At 48.3% G+C, this 20,515-nt stretch overlaps 1 protein-coding gene across 1 annotated transcript in view; it reads right to left on the bottom strand.

The window, feature by feature from the left end:
* The window catches only part of MYO18A (myosin XVIIIA), a 538,612-nt gene that overhangs the window by 144,293 nt on the left and 373,804 nt on the right, over positions 1-20,515 (bottom strand). Inside the window, exons 29-30 of the mRNA XM_075333424.1 lie at positions 14,053-14,142; positions 9,303-9,422 (exon numbers count right to left, since the gene is read on the bottom strand). Of these exons, the coding sequence (XP_075189539.1) occupies positions 9,303-9,422; positions 14,053-14,142 (210 nt within the window). The remainder of the gene's footprint in view (positions 1-9,302; positions 9,423-14,052; positions 14,143-20,515) is intronic.

Genomic DNA, 20,515 nt, shown 5'->3' with positions numbered 1-20,515 from the left:
TAGCATGATAGTACGCCCACAGGGGTGTACTAACATGCTAATGAATGCACAGTGTCAGAGGCATGGTTGATCTCACCGCTCTCTGCTGAAACCACGCCTGATGCTGGATTTCGCTTCAGTGTGAATGATCCCGGACGTTCGGTAATGCGCACTATGAAGCCGGGGTGTACGAGTCCTGGCTTCAAACCCATATAGTGCACATGACAAAGTCCGGGACCATGCGCACTGAGTCTAAATCGAGGGCTCAGATGTGATGGCAGCAGGGAGGTGAGCGTGACCATCCTCTGACGCTGCACATTCATAAACATGTTAGTACGCCCACAGGGGTGTGGTTACATACTAAGGGGGCCGACTAGCTAGGGGAAATAACGCCCTTGTGGCAAGTTGCTGGCATCATTAGCATATTATAAAGGTTCTTTAGAAATACTTTTTCTAAAGATCCCCTTGTCTATGCTACTATATACAGGGACAGTTAGGCAGTGATTAGATAAATGCACCCAGAACTGCTCGTGGTTCTGGGTGCACATTGCACCTGACAGGCACTTTAAAGTGATCCTATTTTAAAAACTAAAATGTTCTCCTGTACTCCACAATTACTGTTGAGAGAAAATGTGGCTGTGCTTCTTGGCGTAACTAGTTTCAAAAGCAGAAAGAACCCAGAGGGTAGGTTTCTGCTGCAGCAAGCTGCCTCCCAGCCATGGAAGTCTACAGACAGGGCTTTCCAGTTATTTAAAACTGATGGCTTATCCTAAAAATAGGCCATCGCTGTTAGAGTAATGGAGTCCAGGTCTCAGGACCAACACTAGATAGTTGTTTGAAGAGACTATATTACACGCAATTTTGTCGACTAATATAGAATCAGCAGCTTTATGGGCTTACAGTTTCACAGTACTCTGTTCGAGATGGCATATCTTTAGTGTACACCTTATTAAATCTTCATTAAAAACAACTAAAATGATTTTCTGAACCCCACAACTTCTGGTTTCACATGCAGAAAGAACAGGGTAGGTTTCTGCTTCAGCAAGCTGCCTCCTGGCCATCCAAATCACCAGATATAAAACGGATTTCCAGTTCTCTAAAACTGATGGCTTCCTCTAAGAATGGGCAATCAGTATTACAATCATAGGGGTCCGATTCTTGTCACCTTCACTAATGAGCTGCTCAAGAGGGGTCACAGTGCTCCTCCTGAGTGTTATGTTCCCTCATACCTTGCACTACATTTTATGCCCAGTGTTAGGGGTACTTTGCATGCTGCGACATCGCTACTGCGATATCGTCGGGGTCAAATCGAAAGTGACGCACATCCGGCGCCAGTAACGACGTCGCAACATGTAAAGCCTAGATGCGCCGATAAACGATCGCAAAAGCGTCGTAAATCGGTGATCTGTGTAGTGTCGGACATTTTCATAATGTCGCACCAATAGAAGATACGATGTTGTTCCTCATTCCTGCGGCAGCACACATCGCTGTGCAGAAGGAAGGAGGTGGGCGGGATGTTTACGTCCTGCTCCTCTCCGCCCCTCCGCTTCTATTGGCCGCCTGCTGTGTGACGTCGCTGTGACGCCGCACGACCCGCCCCCTTAGGAAGGGCAGGGCAGGTATGTGCGTGTGAAGCTGCCGTAGCGATAATGTTCGCTACGGCAGCTATCACAAGATATCGCATGTGCGACGGGGGCGGGTGCTATCGCGCTCGGCATCGCAAGCATCGGCTAGCTATGTCGCAGCATGCAAAGTACCCCTTAGAGCTTAGTCACATTTTATGTAAATGGGACTTGGCTGCTGAACCAAGCAAAGTCCATAATAAATGGCGAGCAGTGCTATAAGGCTACTTTCACACATCAGTTTTCTGCATTCAGGCACAATTTTTTTTTTTTCCTGATCCAACGGATCCGGCAAAAAATGTAAAAACCGTATCCACCGGATCCGTTTTTTAACGGATCCGTTATGCCGGATGCGTAAAAAAACGGATCCGGTGGATCCGTTTTGCATCCGTTTTGTCCATTTTTTTTGCTGGATCCGTTTTTTCAAAACATTGGAGCATGCGCAGTTTACAAAAACGGATCCGGCAGCCGCATCAGTTTTTTGATGCATTGCGCCGGATCCGGCGTCCATAGGCTTCCATTGTAAAACACACCGGATCCGGCGCAAAGCGTTTTTTTGCCGGTCAAAAAAACGTTGCAAGATACGTTGCCTCCGGCCGCCGCTTTAATACATTTTGACGCATCCGGAAAAAAACAGATGCAACGCAAAGCCATCAGGCACAATCCGGTAACAATGCAAATCTATGGGGATAAAACTGATGCGGTACCGGATCCGTTTTACCCGTTTTTTTCCAGATTGTGCCTGATGGAAAAAACCTGATGTGTGAAAGTAGCAAGGAGGAATTGTAAACAATAAAAGTGATCAGATGCAACAATATGATATTGATACATACATGTTATACATCATTCAATTTCCCACCATCATTATAGGTACATTAACTCAAAAAGTACTATTTTTAACAACACGACACACGAGTATATTATACCAAAATGTGGAGGATTTCCTGGCAAAAAAAAAAAATTGTGATTTTTTTTTTGACAGGAAATCCTCCATGTTTTTTCACGTTTTTCATTTTTGTGTGACTTTGTCTATGGATTTTAATAATATTTCGAAGTTTGTTTATTGAATTTCTGAACATTAATAAAAGTAAAAATGTTTGGTATAATATACTCGTGTGTCGTGTTGTTACAAATGAAGGGAATTTTGTTACTTACCGTAAATTCCTTTTCTTCTAGCTCTTATTGGGAGACCCAGACGATTGGGGTATAGCTACTGCCCTCTGGAGGCCACACAAAGCACTACATTAAAAGTGCAAGGCCCCTCCCCCTCTGGCTATACCCCCCCGTGGTATCACGGGTTCTCCAGTTTTAGTGCCAAAGCAAGAAGGAGGAAGCCAATAACTGGTTTAAACAAATTAACTCCGAATAACATCGGAGAACTGAAAAACCGTTCAACATGAACAACATGTGTACCCGCAAACAACAAAAAACATCCCGAAGGACAACAGGGCGGGTGCTGGGTCTCCCAATAAGAGCTAGAAGAAAAGGAATTTACGGTAAGTAACAAAATTCCCTTCTTCTTCAGCGCTCTATTGGGAGACCCAGACGATTGGGACGTCCAAAAGCTGTCCCTGGGTGGGTAAATAAATACCTCATGTTAGAGCTGCAAAACAGCCCTCCCCTACGGGGGTGTCACTGCCGCCTGCAGGACTCTTCTACCTAAGCTGGCATCCGCCGAAGCATAGGTATGCACCTGATAATGCTTGGTGAAAGTGTGCAGACTGGACCAGGTAGCCGCCTGGCACACCTGTTGAGCCGAAGCCTGGTGACGTAATGCCCAGGACGCACCCACGGCTCTGGTTGAGTGGGCTTTTAGCCCTGAAGGAACCGGAAGCCCCGCAGAACGGTAGGCCTCTAGAATTGGTTCTTTGATCCATCGAGCCAGGGTGGCTTTAGAAGCCTGCAACCCCTTGCGCGGACCAGCGACAAGGACGAAAAGTGCATCGGCACGGCGTATGGGCGCCGTGCGGGAAATGTAGATTCTGAGTGCTCTCACCAGATCTAGCAAACGTAAGGCCTTTTCATACCGGTGAACCGGATGAGGGCAAAAAGAAGGCAAGGAAATATCCTGATTAAGATGAAAAGAGGATACGACCTTAGGGAGAAACTCCGGAATGGGGCGCAGCACAACCTTGTCCTGGTGGAACACCAGGAAGGGAGCCTTAGATGACAGAGCTGCCAGCTCAGACACTCGCCGAAGCGATGTGATTGCAACAAGAAACGCCACTTTCTGCGACAGCCGAGAAAAGGAAACTTCCTTCAGAGGCTCGAAGGGCGGTTTCTGGAGAGCAACTAGTACCCTGTTCAGATCCCATGGATCTAACGGTCGCTTGTACGGGGGCACAATATGACAGACCCCCTGCAGGAACGTGCGCACCTTAGGAAGACGTGCTAGACGCTTCTGAAAAAACACGGATAGTGCCGAAACTTGCCCTTTAAGGGAGCTGAGCGACAAGCCCTTTTCTAACCCCGATTGCAGGAAGGAAAGAAACTTGGGCAATGCAAATGGCCAGGGAGACACTCCCTGAGCAGAGCACCAGGACAAGAAAATCTTCCACGTTCTGTGGTAGATCTTAGCCGAATTCGACTTTCTAGCTTGTCTCATTGTGGCAATGACTCCCTGAGATAATCCAGCAGATGCTAGGATCCAGGACTCAATGGCCACACAGTCAGGTTCAGGGCCGCAGAATTCTGATGGAAAAACGGCCCTTGGGACAGTAAGTCTGGTCGGTCTGGCAGTGACCACGGTCGACCGATCGTGAGATGCCACAGATCCGGATACCACGACCTCCTCGGCCAGTCTGGAACGACGAGTATGACGCGGCTGCACTCGGATCTGATCTTGCGTAGCACTCTGGGCAAGAGCGCCAGAGGCGGAAACACGTATGGGAGCTGAAACTGCGACCAATCTTGAACCAAGGCGTCTGCCGCCAGAGCTCTTTGATCGCGCGACCTCGCCATGAATGCCGGGACCTTGTTGTTGTGCCGGGATGCCATTAGGTCGACGTCCGGCACTCCCCAGCGGCGACAGATTTCCTGAAACACGTCCGGGTGAAGGGACCATTCCCCTGCGTCCATGCCCTGGCGACTGAGGAAGTCTGCTTCCCAGTTTTCTACGCCTGGGATGTGAACCGCGGATATGGTGGATACTCTGTCCTCCACCCACATTAGAATGCGCCGGACTTCTTGGAAGGCTTGCCGACTGCGCGTCCCTCCTTGGTGGTTGATGTATGCCACCGCTGTGGAGTTGTCCGATTGGATTCGGATCTGCTTTCCTTCCAGCCACTGTTGGAAGGCCAGTAGAGCAAGATACACTGCTCTGATCTCCAGAACATTGATCTGAAGGGTGGACTCCTGCGGAGTCCACGTCCCCTGAGCCCTGTGGTGGAGAAATACTGCTCCCCACCCTGACAGACTCGCATCTGTCGTGACTACTGCCCAGGATGGAGGCAGGAAGGATCTTCCCTGAGACAATGATGTGGGAAGGAGCCACCATTGTAGAGAGTCTTTGGCCGTCTGGGAAAGCGAGACTTTCCTGTCCAGGGACGTTGACTTCCCGTCCCATTGGCGGAGAATGTCCCATTGAAGTGGGCGCAGATGAAACTGCGCAAAGGGAACTGCTTCCATGGCTGCCACCATCTTCCCTAGGAAATGCATGAGGCGCCGCAAGGGATGCAACTGGCCCTGCAGGAGAGATTGCACCCCTGTCTGTAGTGACCGCTGCTTGTCCAGCGGAAGCTTCACTATCGCTGCTAGAGTATGAAACTCCATGCCAAGATACGTTAGTGACTGAGTCGGTGATAGGATCGACTTTGGAAAGTTGATGATCCATCCGAAAGACTGTAGAGTCTCCAGCGTAGCATTCAGGCTGAGTTGGCATGCCTCCTGAGAGGGAGCTTTGACCAATAAGTCGTCTAGGTAAGGAATCACCGAGTGTCCCTGAGAGTGCAAGACTGCTACCACCGCCGCCATGACCTTGGTGAAGACCCGTGGGGCTGTCGCCAGACCAAATGGAAGAGCTACGAACTGAAAATGGTCGTCTCCTATCACAAAACGTAGAAAAACGTTGATGTTCTGCAGCAATTGGCACGTGGAGATAAGCATCTTTGATGTCTATTGAGGCAAGGAAGTCTCCTCTGGACATTGAGGCAATGACAGAGCGGAGGGTTTCCATCCGGAACCTCCTGGCGTGCACATGTTTGTTGAGCCGTTTTAGGTCCAGAACAGGACGGAACGAGCCGTCCTTTTTTGGAACCACAAAGAGATTGGAGTAAAACCCTTGCCCTTGTTCCTGAGGAGGGACTGGGATAACCACTCCTTCCGCTTTTAGGGAATCCACCGCCTGCAGCAGAGCATCTGCTCGGTCTGGACGTGGGGAGGTTCTGAAGAACCGAGCTGGAGGACGAGAATTGAACTCGATTCTGTACCCGCGAGACAAAATGTCCGTCACCCACCGGTCTTTGACCTGTGACATCCAAATGCCGGAAAAGCGGGAGAGCCTGCCCCCGACCGGCGATGCGGAGGGGGGGGGCTGGAAGTCATGAGGTAGTCGCTTTGGAAGCGGTACCTCCATTTGCTTTCTTGGGGCGTGCGTGAGTCCGCCACGAATCTGAGTTTCTTTGCGTCCTCTGAGTCCCTTTGGACGAGGTAAATGGTGTCTTGCCCGAACCTCGAAAGGACTGAAACCTCTGCTGCCACTTTTTCTGCTGAGGTTTGGGTGTTCTGGGTTGTGGTAAAGAGGAGTCTTTACCCTTGGACTGCTTAATGATGTCAGCCAATGGCTCGCCAAACAGTCTCTCTCTAGACAAAGGCAAACTGGTTAAACATTTTTTGGAACCAGCATCTGCTTTCCAGTCCTTTAACCACAAGGCTCTGCGCAAAACTACCGAATTGGCGGACGCCATTGAGGTGCGACTGGTAGATTCTAGGACCGCATTGATAGCGTAAGACGCAAACGCCGACATCTGCGTGGTAAGGTGCGCCACTTGCGGCACTGCTGGATGCATGATAGCATCCACTTTTGCTAAGCCAGCTGAAATAGCCTGGAGTGCCCATACGGCTGCGAATGCCGGAGCAAACGACGCGCCTATAGCTTCATAGACAGATTTTAACCAAAGGTCCATCTGTCTGTCATTGGCATCTTTAAGTGAAGCGCCATCCTCCACTGCAACTATGGATCTAGCTGCAAGTTTGGAAATCGGGGGGTCTACCTTTGGACACTGTGTCCAGCGCTTGACCACCTCAGGGGGGAAAGGGAAACGCGTATCTTTAGATCGTTTAGAGAAACGCCTTTCTGGGTGAGCGTCGTGCTTCTGGATTGATTCTCTGAAGTCAGAGTGATCTAACAAAGCACTCAATTTACGCTTAGGATAAAGGAAACGAAACTTTTCCTGCTCCGCAGCCGCCTCTTCTGCTGAAGGGGCTGGGGGAGAAATATCCAACAGCCTATTTATGGCTGAGATAAGGTCGTCTACCATGGCATCCCCATCCGGGGTATCCAGGTTGAGAGGGGTTCCAGGAGTGGATTCCTGATCACTCTCATCAGACACATCACAGGGAGACTGATTGCGCTGAGACCCTGAGCAGTGTGAAGACGTCGAGGGTCTTTCCCAGCGAGCTCGCTTAGGGTGGCTGGGGCCATCATCTGAGTCATAATCCTCGGCCTGTGAAGCCGGGGACCCCCCTGTGGGCTGGATACATTCCAAGTAAGGGGGACCTGAGGACAGAGGCCTCGCCGTGCCCAGAGACTGAGCCCCATGCATAGATTGCAAGGTCTCAAGGATTTTTGCCATAGATACAGACATATTATCTGCAAAAACTGCAAAGTCCGTCCCTGTCACAGGGGCAGAACTTACAAGCGTCTCAGCCTGGGTCGCTACCTCTCCTGACTCCGGCTGGCGAAGCAGCACCGGGTCGGAGCATTGCACACAATGGGGGTCATCAGAGCCTGCTGGTAGATTAGCCCCACATGCAGCACACGCAGTATACACAGCCCTTTTTGCCTTGGCTGCCTTGCGTTTTGAGGATGACATGTTGCTGCTTCCACAGAGCGATCTGGGATATGCAGCCAGAAGCGCACCTCACAGTGCAAGAAATACAATATCTATATATATATGTACCCAGTACACTGACACACAGTGAGGCACTAGAGGGACCAGCACAGAAAAATCGCTTACCGCCCGCTTAAAAAGCGGGTGTGTGGTCCCAGATAGCCCCTAGTCCAGGTCTCCCAGAGCCTTGCGTCCTTCCTCCAGCCAGGCATGCATGTAATGGCTGCCGGCGTCTCGAGAGAGGAAGGGGGGCGGGCCCTGGGCGTTCCTGGCCAAGAGCGGGAAGCCTGCTTCCCTCTGTGCATAGTGAGAGGGCTGGAGCATGTAAATCAGGCTCCAGCCCTCGTCGCTGCCTGCGAACAGCGTCTCTCCCCTACCCTGAATGACAGGGTGGGGGCGGGAACGAAACGGAGCAGCCGGCGTCCTAGGCCCAAAAAGCCTGGGACTAAAGTTATAACCGCCGCCGCCGTAAAAGCGCGGACGGCGGATCCCCGGCGCACCACAAGTCACAGCAGCGCCGCCCGGTCCAGAGGGGGTCGGCGCTGCGTTCCCAAACAAACAATCCCCCAGTAATCTGTAGGGACACCAACTCCACGTTGCGGTCCCCGGCGCACTACAACACCCAGCCAGCCCGGAGTGTGTCTGTGCCTGCCGGGGACACAGAGTACCTGTAAGATGCAGGGCCCTGTCCCTGATCGTACTCCTGCTCCGAATCCATCAGGTTCTAATGGGTCTGTGGATGGAGCCCGGCATCAGAGCTGAGAGGCCGGCAGGATCCCACTTCCACAGAGCCCTACCAGGGGATGTGGAAGGAAAACAGCATGTCAGGCTCCAGCCCTGCACCAGCAATAGGTACCTCAACCTTACAACACCATCCAGGGGTGAGAAGGGAGCATGCTGGGGACACTATATGTGTCCTCTTTTCTTCCATCCGAAATAGTCAGCAGCTACTGCTGACTAAAATCTGTGGAGCTATGCATGGAATGTCTGACCTCCTTCGCACACAAAGCTAAAACTGGAGAACCCGTGATACCACGGGGGGGTATAGCCAGAGGGGGAGGGGCCTTGCACTTTTAATGTAGTGCTTTGTGTGGCCTCCAGAGGGCAGTAGCTATACCCCAATCGTCTGGGTCTCCCAATAGAGCGCTGAAGAAATAGCGATAGCCTATCCGAACAATGAAAAAGCCATTTAAATGATTTTTTTTTTCTTATGTATTTTCTATATGTGCTAACACTTGAGGAATAATATCAAACACATTCACAACGCTTTTTTTCTACCTGCTCTTTGGTTTGTAAAAAGAAATAGTGTCGCTCAAGAATATCATTCCTTTGGTCTTTTTTTGTTAAGGTTAGTGGTGTTCGGTGGGTGAAGCGAATCTAAACAAGAAGTGTTAAGAGCACGAATGTGAGTAACCCAAAAATTATGCGTAGTTCTGTAAACTGACCCATAGTCTTGGCAATTTCTTCTTTTAAGGCCGGTGTCCTTATAAGACACCGTGAGGGCAGGACATATATGCAGGCTAAAGGGGCCGCTACATATTCTTCTGCACGTATGAAACCATATTCCAGTAGATAAGAGACAGACGACTCTCCGGGAAGCACAGGCATCATCCACATGTACAGTAGATGACAGAAAGTAAAGTCGCAGTACCTGCAGATCCTTCATGTCTTTCTCTACGCGCAGCCGCTCGGCAGTCTCCGTCTCCAGTAGCTGGGAGGCAGATTCTCCCGTGTTTCTCTCGTCGGTGAGCTCAGAATTCAGTTCTGTGATCTACAAGCAGATTAGCACACAGCATGGTCAGACTTTCCACACAAGGAGGATAAAGACTTGGACGGAAAGTTTCCTCCTGATCTGAGCTATACTCTATTTTTTTATATTTTTCTTATTAAAATAAGGAATATGATGGTTCTTAAAAAAAAAATTAACATTGTTCTAGAAAAACAAACCAAAACTATACAATATATGTACTGTCCAACTATTTATAGACAAAAGCCCCGATTCCTCATTTGTGGGTTTTTAAAGGGAACCAGTCAGGTAATTTGTGCTCTAACCTAGTAGCAGGGTGATGTGTGGCCCAGAAACCCCTTCCTACGCCTCTTCCTACTCATCCCTGTGTTGTAATATTGTGTAATGTGCATGTATAAAAATATGTTTTATTACTTACTTGTACCCTATATAAATGAGCAAGGAATCTAGCCCCATGGGTGTCACATCTCCCTGTGGGCGTTTGCATATTTTCCATGGTATCACGCCCCTGTGGGAGTGATACTATGGATTTACATGAGCGATATCCCGTCGCTCATTGAGATCCTGTGCGTGTGCACTTACCATTCCCGCAGCCTTGTTTGTCAGCTTGCGCTTGCTTCTCGTCTTCAGACGCTCTGCACATGACCGGACCCACAGGAGTCTTCTGAGCATGCGCAGGGCGCGTCTGAAGACGAGAAGCAAGCACCTGGATAACAAGGCTGTGAGAATGGTAAGTGCACACGCGCGGGATCTCAATGAGCAACAGGACATCGCTCGTGGAAATCCATGGTATCATGCCCACAGGGGCGTGATACCACGGAAAACATGCAAACACCCACAGGGCGATGCGACACCCAGGAAACTAGACTCTCTGATCATTTACATAGGGAACATGTAAGTAATAAAACATTTTTATACATGCACATTCCACAATATTACAACACAGGGATGAATAGGAAGGGGTTACTAGGCCACACATCACCCTGCTACTAGGTTAAAACACATAAATTACCTGTCAAGTTCCCTTTAAGTCACTTTTCCTTTTTGTCTTGTGATATCAGTTCCTGCTTAAATGCATTAAACTGGTGCACAAGATTCATGAATTTGGCTAAAATTAAAAAATAGTCCTTTTTTCTTGTCGATTATGACAGCATATATAATCTGCTGTAGGAATATTCCCCGCATACCCAGAAATTAGCTAATAAACTAATTCTCATTCTATCATATTAAACACTCAAAAGACCTTTCTGAATGGGAATGAAAGTATTGAGGACAATAATCTGTAATCACTGACCATGATCAAAGCCATATGTGGTCTTTACATTCAATATTTAAATATTATTTATTTAGGTTTTCAATTATTAAAGGGAATCTGTCACCAAGGTTTTGCTCCACCATCTAAGAACAGCATAATATAGCAACAGATCCTGATTCCAGCGATGTGTCAGTTACTGAGCTGTGTGCCGTCATTTTAATAAAATCAATGTTTTCTCTGCTGCTGATCTAACAGTTATACAGAGCTCATGAATATGCTGGACTACCTACAGCACGCCAAGTAGTCCTCTAATGATAATCCACTGCTGATTAATCCGTGATTTTATCAAGACTACACTAAGCAGCCCAGTATGCGACAACGCTGGAATTAGGGTCTCTATGCCCCTATGCTATGCTGCTCTCAGACTAGGTGGCAAACACTTGGTGAGAGATTCCCTTTAAAGTGGATTTGTCATTAAATATTACAATATAAACTGCATACATTACTAAATAGTTCACTTCGCTCTAACAAGATATACTTCCTTTCAAAATCGGTGTCAGTATCAGCTTTTAAACCAGGCATTGTCTGGTAATTTTATATTGAAGGTCCATTTTTATTATCGGTCATCAATACCAGAGTGGATGTTCCAGATGTCGGTGGCGGACGTGCTCAGTTGTGACGCAGAACAGCACAGCTCCATTATCTGTATAGTAGCTGAGCGGGGTACTGCGCAATTGAATAAGGGTGGCTATGAAGCCCCAGGCCGCGACCACTATATGATTGACGGAACTGTGCAGCTCAGCAACAGATCACATCTGGCCACCGCCAGCAGAGGGAACAGATGATCGGCGGGGGTACCGGCTGTCAGAGTCCAACCTACTGGGTATTGATGACCAATCCTAAAGGATAGACCATCAATATAAAAGAACATGAGCATTTTAGGAGACCAGGAGGGAAAGCTTTGAATAGCTGGATAATCGAAAGTAAGTACACTAGCCTCATCAGGTGTAAGATACCTATCTAGTAATGAATGCAGCTTATATTGTGAAATCTGAGGATAGAGCCAAAAAGAATCTGTGTTTCATGCAGTGCCGCCCTTGAGGCTTAAAGTATATTTTGGACCTTTAACTATCTCAGTAAGCAATCTCTCAAAGCAGTTACAGCCCCGCTAACAGGAATATACTATAATAACTGACTAAAAAGTGCAAAACGTCCTTTTCTCACAGTCATTTCTTACTCCATCTATAAAGGCAGAATGATAGACCATAAGTGGCCATGCACTTGTTGGATGTCTTGCCTATTTCGTCAGGACTGGGTAACACTCTAATGTATGTCATGATGTCAGGTCTCAGGGCCGGCGTCAGCACGCGGCATACCTGGGCAAATGCCGGGGCCCTGGAGAGCCGGGGGGGCCCACTCGGCCTCGTCAGTTCTGGTGCCCCTTGGCCGGGGCCCCCTCGCCTTAGTTCTGCTGCCCCCGGGCCGAGTTCCGCAGTCCTCGGCAGGAATCTGCAGCGCCGTCCCTTTAAGGCGCGCAGACTTCCTGGTTTGAACTTCATCTGTGGGCGGAGCTACTGACCGGCCTGCTCAGTCCCACAGATGAAGGAGTTGCAGTGCCAGCCAGCGACCCCCAGCACAGCTCTTCTCTCCGGCGCTGTGTGGGCCCCCTCTCCGGCGCTGTGTGGGCCCCCTCTCCGGCGCTGTGTGGGCCCCCTCTCCGGCGCTGTGTGGGCCCCCTCTCCGGCGCTGTGTGGGCCCCCTCTCCGGCGCTTTGTGGGCCCCCTCTCCGGCGCTGTGTGGGCCCCCTCTCCGGCGCTGTGTGGGCCCCCTCTCCGGCGCTGTGTGGGCCCCCTCTCCGGCGCTTTGTGGGCCCCCTCTCCACCGTGACCTGAGAGGTATGTGCCCTCCCCGCCCCCGATTTATGGGCCCTGGGGAGCTGTATGGGCTTCTCCCCCCTTAGGTGTATGCCCTGCCCCCCGGTGCTGTATGTGCTGGCCCCTGGAGCTGTGTGTGTGGGCCCCACAGAGCTACGTGTGTGTCTGTATGTATGTAGCAGAGCTATGTGTGTATGTATGTAGCAGAGCTATGTCTGTATGTATGTAGCAGAGCTATATGTGTATGTATGTAGCAGATTCATGTATGTATGTAGCAGAGCTATGTGTGTATGTATGTAGCAGATTCATGTATGTATGTAGCAGAGCTATGTATGTAGCAGAGCTATGTGTGTATGTATGTAGCAGAGCTATGTGTGTATGTAAGTAGCAGAGCTATGTCTGTATGTATGTAGCAGAGCTATATGTGTATGTATGTAGCAGATTCATGTATGTATGTAGCAGAGCTATGTGTGTATGTATGTAGCAGATTCATGTATGTATGTAGCAGAGCTATGTATGTAGCAGAGCTATGTGTGTATGTATGTAGCAGAGCTATGTGTGTATGTATGTAGCAGATTTATGTATGTATGTAGCAGAGCTATGTATGTAGCAGAGCTATGTGTGTATGTATGCAGCAGAGCTATGTGTGTATGTATGTAGCAGAGCTATGTGTGTATGTATGTAGCAGAGCTATGTGTGTATGTATGTAGCAGAGCTATGTGTGTATGTATGTAGCAGAGCTATGTGTGTATGTATGTAGCAGAGCTATGTGTGTATGTATGTAGCAGAGCTATGTGTGTATGTATGTAGCAGAGCTGTGTGTGTATGTATGTAGCAGAGCTATGTGTGTATGTATGTAGCAGAGCTGTGTATGTATGTAGCAGAGCTATGTGTGTATGTATCCAGCAGAGCTGTGTGTGTATGTAGCAGAGCTATGTGTGTATGTAGCAGAGCTGTGTATGTATGTAGCAGAGCTATGTGTGTATGTATGTAGCAGAGCTATGTGTGTATGTATCCAGCAGAGCTGTGTGTGTCTGTATGTATGTATCTAGCAGAGTTGTGTTGTGTGTGTCTGTCTGTATGCATGTATGATGTGTATCTATGTATGTCAGTGTATATGACTGTATAGATATGTCAGTTCTATACGTATTTTTGTGAGTTTGTCTTTAAATATGTATATGTATGTGTACGTATGTGTGTGTCTGCGTGTGGATGGGGCCCACAGGGACTCTTCCGCCCAGGGCCCACAAAAACCTGGAGCCGGCCCTGTCAGGTCTCTTCACAGAAAAGAGATATCAGAGGAAAGAAGGATAAGCCATGTTGGATTACAACATGCCTGATCCTTTATGTTTCACTGGAGAAAAGCCACCAGTAGAGGACTCTGTCCGCAGCTCTCGCTGTCCTCATTGAGAGAGTTTAGGGGAAAGGGCCAGGATGAAAAGCGGTCGGTAAAATGAGAGTTCAGCCAATAATTATCTGAACTCTATGCCCAGCATAAGGATCACAACTGTGCAGTAAACATTACCCTGCTCTCTAGACGGTCGCTGTTCAGCCGCAGCTCGTTCCGCTCTTTCTCCACTTTGTCCACTCTGCTTTTCAACTGTTGTATCTCCTCCTGCAGAAAGGACAGCGGTGTTAGGGGGGCACAAAATCACTAATATGAATGGATGGTAAAAAGAAATACACATGAACAAGAGTTATCCTATGTGATAAATAAAACACTCAAAGATGTACCAGCTTTTGCTCTATGACCTCTTGGTTTTCTAGGAAATCACATATAAGTTGATATTAGTTATTAGATAATATCAGAAAATACATACAGTAATACTGCACTAGGCTGTTTATCGATTACGAGTGCCCTCTTTATATCTTTATAACAGAAGTTAAAAGATACCACCCTCATCAGAAACTATTTATATTAATTAAAAGGGTTTTCCCCAAAAAATAAAGTTGCTCCCTGTCCCTAGGGTCATCCAGCGATCCAGGGATCAGAGCCCTGGATAATGGGATCAGAGACTGTTGTGAATGGAGCAAAGGTGCGCATGCTCGGTCCCCACTCCATATGTGAACAATGCGACTGCAAGATAAAAAGCAAGTTCTGGAAATCTCACAGTAAATGAACGGAGCGGAGGTGACCCATGCAATCACGCAATAGGGAGGAGCCACAATTTATAGAACCCCACAAATAGCAACTTATCACTGCCCTATGGTAAGAGGTTACGTTTTTTTTCTATTTGTTGGAAGGGTGGTTGGGGATTGACAAACCCATTTAGCTTTGAGACACTAATATTAAAATGCTAAAAGTCACAAAATTTTTGCACAACCTTGAACTGGAAAAAAACACTGACAAATCAGGGCCTATGTCTTCTGTAAATACCGTAATTCATTTTTAAAGGATCTCCATAGATCTTAATAGCAGTGCTCAGAATAAGACACACTGAGTCTCAAGGATCGGACATAAGGTTTCATTTTAAAACAGATATGGATTTTTAGCAGTGAAAGGCTTTGGACCCCGATTCATCAAGCCTGGCGGGGTTCACCTCTGTTTTGAGGGGGTATGTTGGATTCAGAGGAGCTTGATAAATTAGGAGGCCGTGTGTGTGCCTCTCCACATATCGTACTCTGTCAGATATCTGGTGTAAGGTGTTCCCCAGTTCGTGATGAATTAGACAAGCTGTGGTGTCACATCTAGAGATGAGCGAATTCATAAAGGCTCGATTCGGTGTGTGCAGCCGAACCGTACCTCCACGAGTTCGGACTTGACACAAACCCCAATGGAAGTCTCCGGGCACATGCAGCCAGCCATAAGCAGATCACTTCTGGGGGGTGGGGTTTTTCCTTTGTTTTTTGGAAGGTTGCACACTACATCTGATAACGCTGTTGTTACCCCCAGTACAAGCCGTTCCAACATTGCAAGCGGCTCGCACTGGGCAGAGCACCGAACGATGCTTGCGTGAGTGAAGCTCATACGTAAAGCACTCAAGCTCTTTTTTAATAAATAAAAATTTAAAAAAAAAAAAAAAAAAAAGTAGCCAAAAAGCAAACTTCAGATTTGATCATTTCTAGTCCCGTCCCCATTCCGGCCACGTCCCACCCCAACTTTGCAGAGCTGTGAAAAACCTTTGTGATTTATCTGTTTTTTATGTGAAATTTTTGGCAAAAACACTTTGGTGAATCAGGGCCTGTGTGCTTACAAAAAAAAATGGCGTAAACAACAAATGTATACTTTACTATAGTAAAATCCCTGAGAATGCTAACTTCTTTGGTGACCTTACACGTACGGACGTTGAGGGACCTACAGTTCTGCCCTCGCCAGGCTCAAAGTAAATAAAGAGCTGAAATAATAATGTAGGGAAGTCTTGCAGTATAAACATATGGATACGGAGTCATCGCCCGTACTCGTTCTCTGTGACTTATGTACGTTACTAGAGTAAATCTAAAAAATAATCAATTGCTGATGAAGATGTCGCATCTCATCATTGATTTTCTGCGGCAGTGTAAATGGCTGGAGCTATCTCATCAGAAATAATGGATAGTAAAGATATTAATCTGATCATTGCTAAATGGATTGAGATGTCCTTCCCCAAACTGAGAAAATCATCCATCTTTATGAAGACATCAGATACACTAAAGCGAGACAAATCTCTTGGAGGTCAAACTTTTGTCCACTCTTTGAGCAAAAATGTAGCGTTCCTACTATGGCAGCCCTATCCTTTTCCTTTACAAGGTAGTAACAGATCTAACAATTCCCCTGGGTGGCTTTTGATAATCATAAACATATTCTCCGCCACTCCTCCTCATTCAGACAAGCCTCCGGTGTATAATAAATGTGATGTGAACGTCCCCATCAGCGGCAGCTCTCAGCCGAGGGGAGGAGGACGGCGGCTCTCTCGGCTCTCGTTAACGCTAACATTCACACTTCTCTAGGTCTGCAAGGTTATATTTCATGTGATGGTTGGCAGTCACTGTCAATCAATGGCCTGTTCCCAAAAAAATGAAAAAAAACAAAAACAAAAAACCATGGTCTTACTGCACCTGAAATTTTGGGAATCTTTAAATGCATGACCTAAAGAACTCCATAATGTATTCCAAGGTTATTTATTAAAAAAATAAATAAAAAATGCCAAAAATAAAATATAGTGTCTCAGATGAGAGCAATGATCTGCATGTTATGTTGGCACCATACAAGCAAATGAAAAATACTTTAGCCAGAAGACCTACTAAGCACCATTCTGGCTTTCTAGTAACCGCGCCAGTCATGAGGTTACATCCAGCGCAATTTATTTCTTTGGACTGGTTCTGTGACATTAGTCAGTAGAAATGGAAGACGTCTCAGTGTAGACCTTGCCTTAAAGCTCAGAATAAAAAAACAACTAAACTTTGCAAGATATGAGACAATTTTTCAAATCTCACAAAAAAACATATCTAAACCCATATTTATACATCCCTTTTTCATTCATGTTCCACTGGTTTATTTTTGTTTGCTTTTTTAAGATGGCACAGACACATTAGGCTCTACGACCCTAATTATATTTGGATTAAAGGATAATTAGACGTCTGGGTGTCCGCCTCCAGAAAGCGTATACTCCCGAAAATGCTGCACGACAGTGCACATGGTGACTCCGTCTGCACCATTAGGCTGAGGCCACATGGGGATTACTGCGAGTCCTCGCATGACACTCGGTACACGCTCACAGCACAGCGGGAGCCAAGTGTCATGCGAGTGTCACGCAACTGTGGTCCGATCGTGTGACAAAACCACAGTTGCGGAGGAGCGGTCGGCGCTGCAGAGGGGAGGGAGGGATTTAGCACCCTATTTCCTCTGTTACCGGCTGATGCGAGAATCGCACTGCTCTCGTGTTACACTGGTATAGCGTGAGAGCAATGCAATGTTTCTCTCGCCCCATAGACTTAAATGCGTGCGAGTGAAACAGGATCGCTTTACACTCGCAGCATGCTGTAACTGTTTTCTCGGTCCGATTACGGCTGAGAAAACAATCGCTCACGGACCCATAGAGTAATATTGGTCGGAGTGGAATGCGATTTTTTTTATCGCATTCCACTCGCTCCATATTACTCGCCGTGTGTGCTGACTCTTATAGTGAAGGGATTAGTTGGCGCATGCGTCCAAAACCCATTTTGTGGGGGGTTTGGACAGAAGCCCTGATGGGACCACTGAACAGAGATCACAACACAGTGTGAAAGTGGCCTGTTTTAGAAATGTGTGATTTTTTGAGGGATGGGAAAAAAAAAACAGAGTAGCCTTCATTCCCTAGGCATGTTATTGAGGTTTTGGCAGAAATGTCCTTGTGGCTAGTTTACAGTTTGCACTTCCCTGGACAATTTTTTTGGGTGCCAGGTCTTTATATTTGGCATTTTCTTCCTTCATCATCAAAACCTGACTGTTCATTTACCACCCAATTTATCCCACTTCATCAGGTGCCAGAGTCACCAGATAATCAATGTTCTTCACTTTTCCCGTCAGTGGTTTTAAGGCTATGACTGATCCATCTATATTTACTGGTAAGGTTTTCTCTAGTCCCTTCCACGACAGCATAGGAGGTTGTCTCTCCACGCCCTAATTGGGACAGGAAGTGCAAGAGGTTTAAAAGGACCCTCCCACCTCCCACAGCCAGTGTCTTTCCTGTCCCCATGGGGCATGGAGAGGTTTTGTTTTTTCTCCTATGCTGTGGTGGCCGGCGAACTACAGTATATATTTTTTTTTTTCTTTTCTTTTTCCTTCTTCCCCTGTTACCTTAAGCCGGACAGCATCGGTCGGGCCTTCACCGCTCCTCCCTTGCTGTTCCCTCACGCTGTGGGGGACCGCTGCTCCAGCCTTCCGGATCCTCCTGAGGGGTGATGCAGGCTGTTGAGCTCCCCGGCCGGCGTCCTCCCTGAGCCGCCGGCCGCTTCCCGCATGCACGCTGCCGGAGCGATCCGGAAGTGTTCCCGGGGGCGGGACTTCCGGTCTTTCGGACTTCCGGTCGAGCGCTTCCGGTTTGCGGAGGCAGCGTGGAGGCACGCCGACGGTGACACGGCCTGCCCAGGACCGGATGCGGGAGGCGGGGAACGTGCACCGTCACTGGGGGGGCAGGCCCTTTTGCATAAGGGCTGCCACGAAGACATCAGATCATGGTAAGCAACCGTGCTCCCTGTCATGTCTTCCGCTGCAGCTGCATCTGCAGAACCCAGTGTGCCCCCTGCTACTGTGAGTATGGAGGGGAATGGTCCCTCGGACATAGGTCTCATCAGATGATTTATGGCTCTATGGTCTGTGTTTTCTAGGAGGACAAGGCCACCAAGAAAACTGACAGAAATGAAAAATCAGAGAACCCTGAGAAGTCAGAAAAAACTGACAAGTCCGATAAGCCTGATAGACCTGACAGAGTGGAAAAAATTAAAAAATGTCCTATCTGTATAAAGAAGCTCCCTGCAGTATGGGATAAAAAGCTTTGCCAGCAATGTACGGACCAGATTATTAGGGCCGAACAACCATCTCTGATAGATGAGTTGCGGTCCATGATGAAACAGGAGATTAGGGCCTCTCTGGCCTCCCTTCCTGTTCCTGGCCCTGCTCCTGACCCTGCTCCTGGCCCTGCTCCTGGACCCTCTCCTCCAAAAAAGAGGAGACTCCAGTCGACCCCATCTGATCAGGAGGACGCTGAATCCACCTCTGAGGGTCCTGATGAAGGATTTCCATCTGGGGGGTCTGACCAGTCCTTTCTATTTCACTCAGAAGAGTTGGGGGATCTTATTGGGGCAGTTAGGAGCACTATGGGTTTGGAAGAAGTGCAGTCTCTTCCTTCAATCCAGGACGAAATGTTTGCTGGCCTGAAGTCAGTCAAACAGTTGGGATTCCCGGTTCATGCCAATGTTTTGGATATTGTCTCTCAGGAATGGGAATGTCCTGAGAGGAGGGTACGGAGTGACCTTAGACGCCGGTTTCCTCTGGAACCTTCGAGCCTGCATTGGGAGGTCCCAAGAGTAGACGTTCAGGTGGCTAGGGTAGCTAAGCAAACGGCTCTTCCCTTTGAGGATACTTCCCAACTGAAGGATCAGATGGATAGGAAGGTAGAGGGCCTGATGAAGCGGTCCTGGGAGGCATCGTCTTCCTCTATTCAAGCCAACATTGCCTCCACCTGCGTATCCAGGTCCCTAATTAGGTGGTTAGACCAGTTGGAGGCTCACATTTCCCAAGGGACCCCTAGGGAGGAATTACTGGAATCCCTTCCCTTGCTTAGGAAGGCTTCCTGTTTTCTGGCAGATACCTCGGTGGAATCTGTCCGCCTGGCAGCCAGGACCTCGGTGCTGTCTAACTCTGCCCAACGTGCCCTCTGGCTTAAGGCCTGGAGCGGAGACTCCACCTCCAAAATGAGGCTTTGTTCACTTCCGTTTAAAGGGGATTTAGTGTTTGGGCCTGCCCTGGATGATATCCTGGACAAGGCGACCGATCGTAAGGCCTTGCCCGATCCTAGACCTAACAGGAAGCGGTCCTTTCGTCCCTCGATGCCTCAGGCCTCCCAGCCCAGAGGGAAAGGGAAGGCTGGCAGGTGGAGCTATCCCAAAGGTAGAGGGAGAAACATCCTCATCCCTCCCCATCAGCAACGTCCTCAGCAGGACAAACAGTGACTCGGCCCGGGTGGGGGGAAGACTCTCAGCGTTTCTTCCCCAGTGGCAGTCCATAACCACTTGCCAATGGGTTCTGAAGATCATCTCGGACGGTCTTCTCATAGAATTCCTTTCCCCCCCTCTTCCGGGTCTCCGAGTCACTGCGCTGGCGTCACCGGGTTCACAGACTCTGTTGTACACAAAGATTATAGAGCTAGTGCACTCGGGGGTCGTTTCCCCAGTCCCGAGTCAGGAAGAAGGGGTTGGACACTACTCCCGTCTCTTCCTGGTCAAGAAGCCATCCGGCGACGTCCGTATAATTATCAATTTAAAACGTCTAAACCGTCAGGTCAGGTACCGGCGGTTCAAGATGGAGTCGG

The sequence above is a fragment of the Anomaloglossus baeobatrachus genome, chromosome 2, assembly GCF_048569485.1.
Source record: "Anomaloglossus baeobatrachus isolate aAnoBae1 chromosome 2, aAnoBae1.hap1, whole genome shotgun sequence".
Classification (NCBI taxonomy): Eukaryota; Metazoa; Chordata; class Amphibia; order Anura; family Aromobatidae; genus Anomaloglossus; species Anomaloglossus baeobatrachus.
This window is presented reverse-complemented; position numbering and strand designations above follow the sequence as displayed.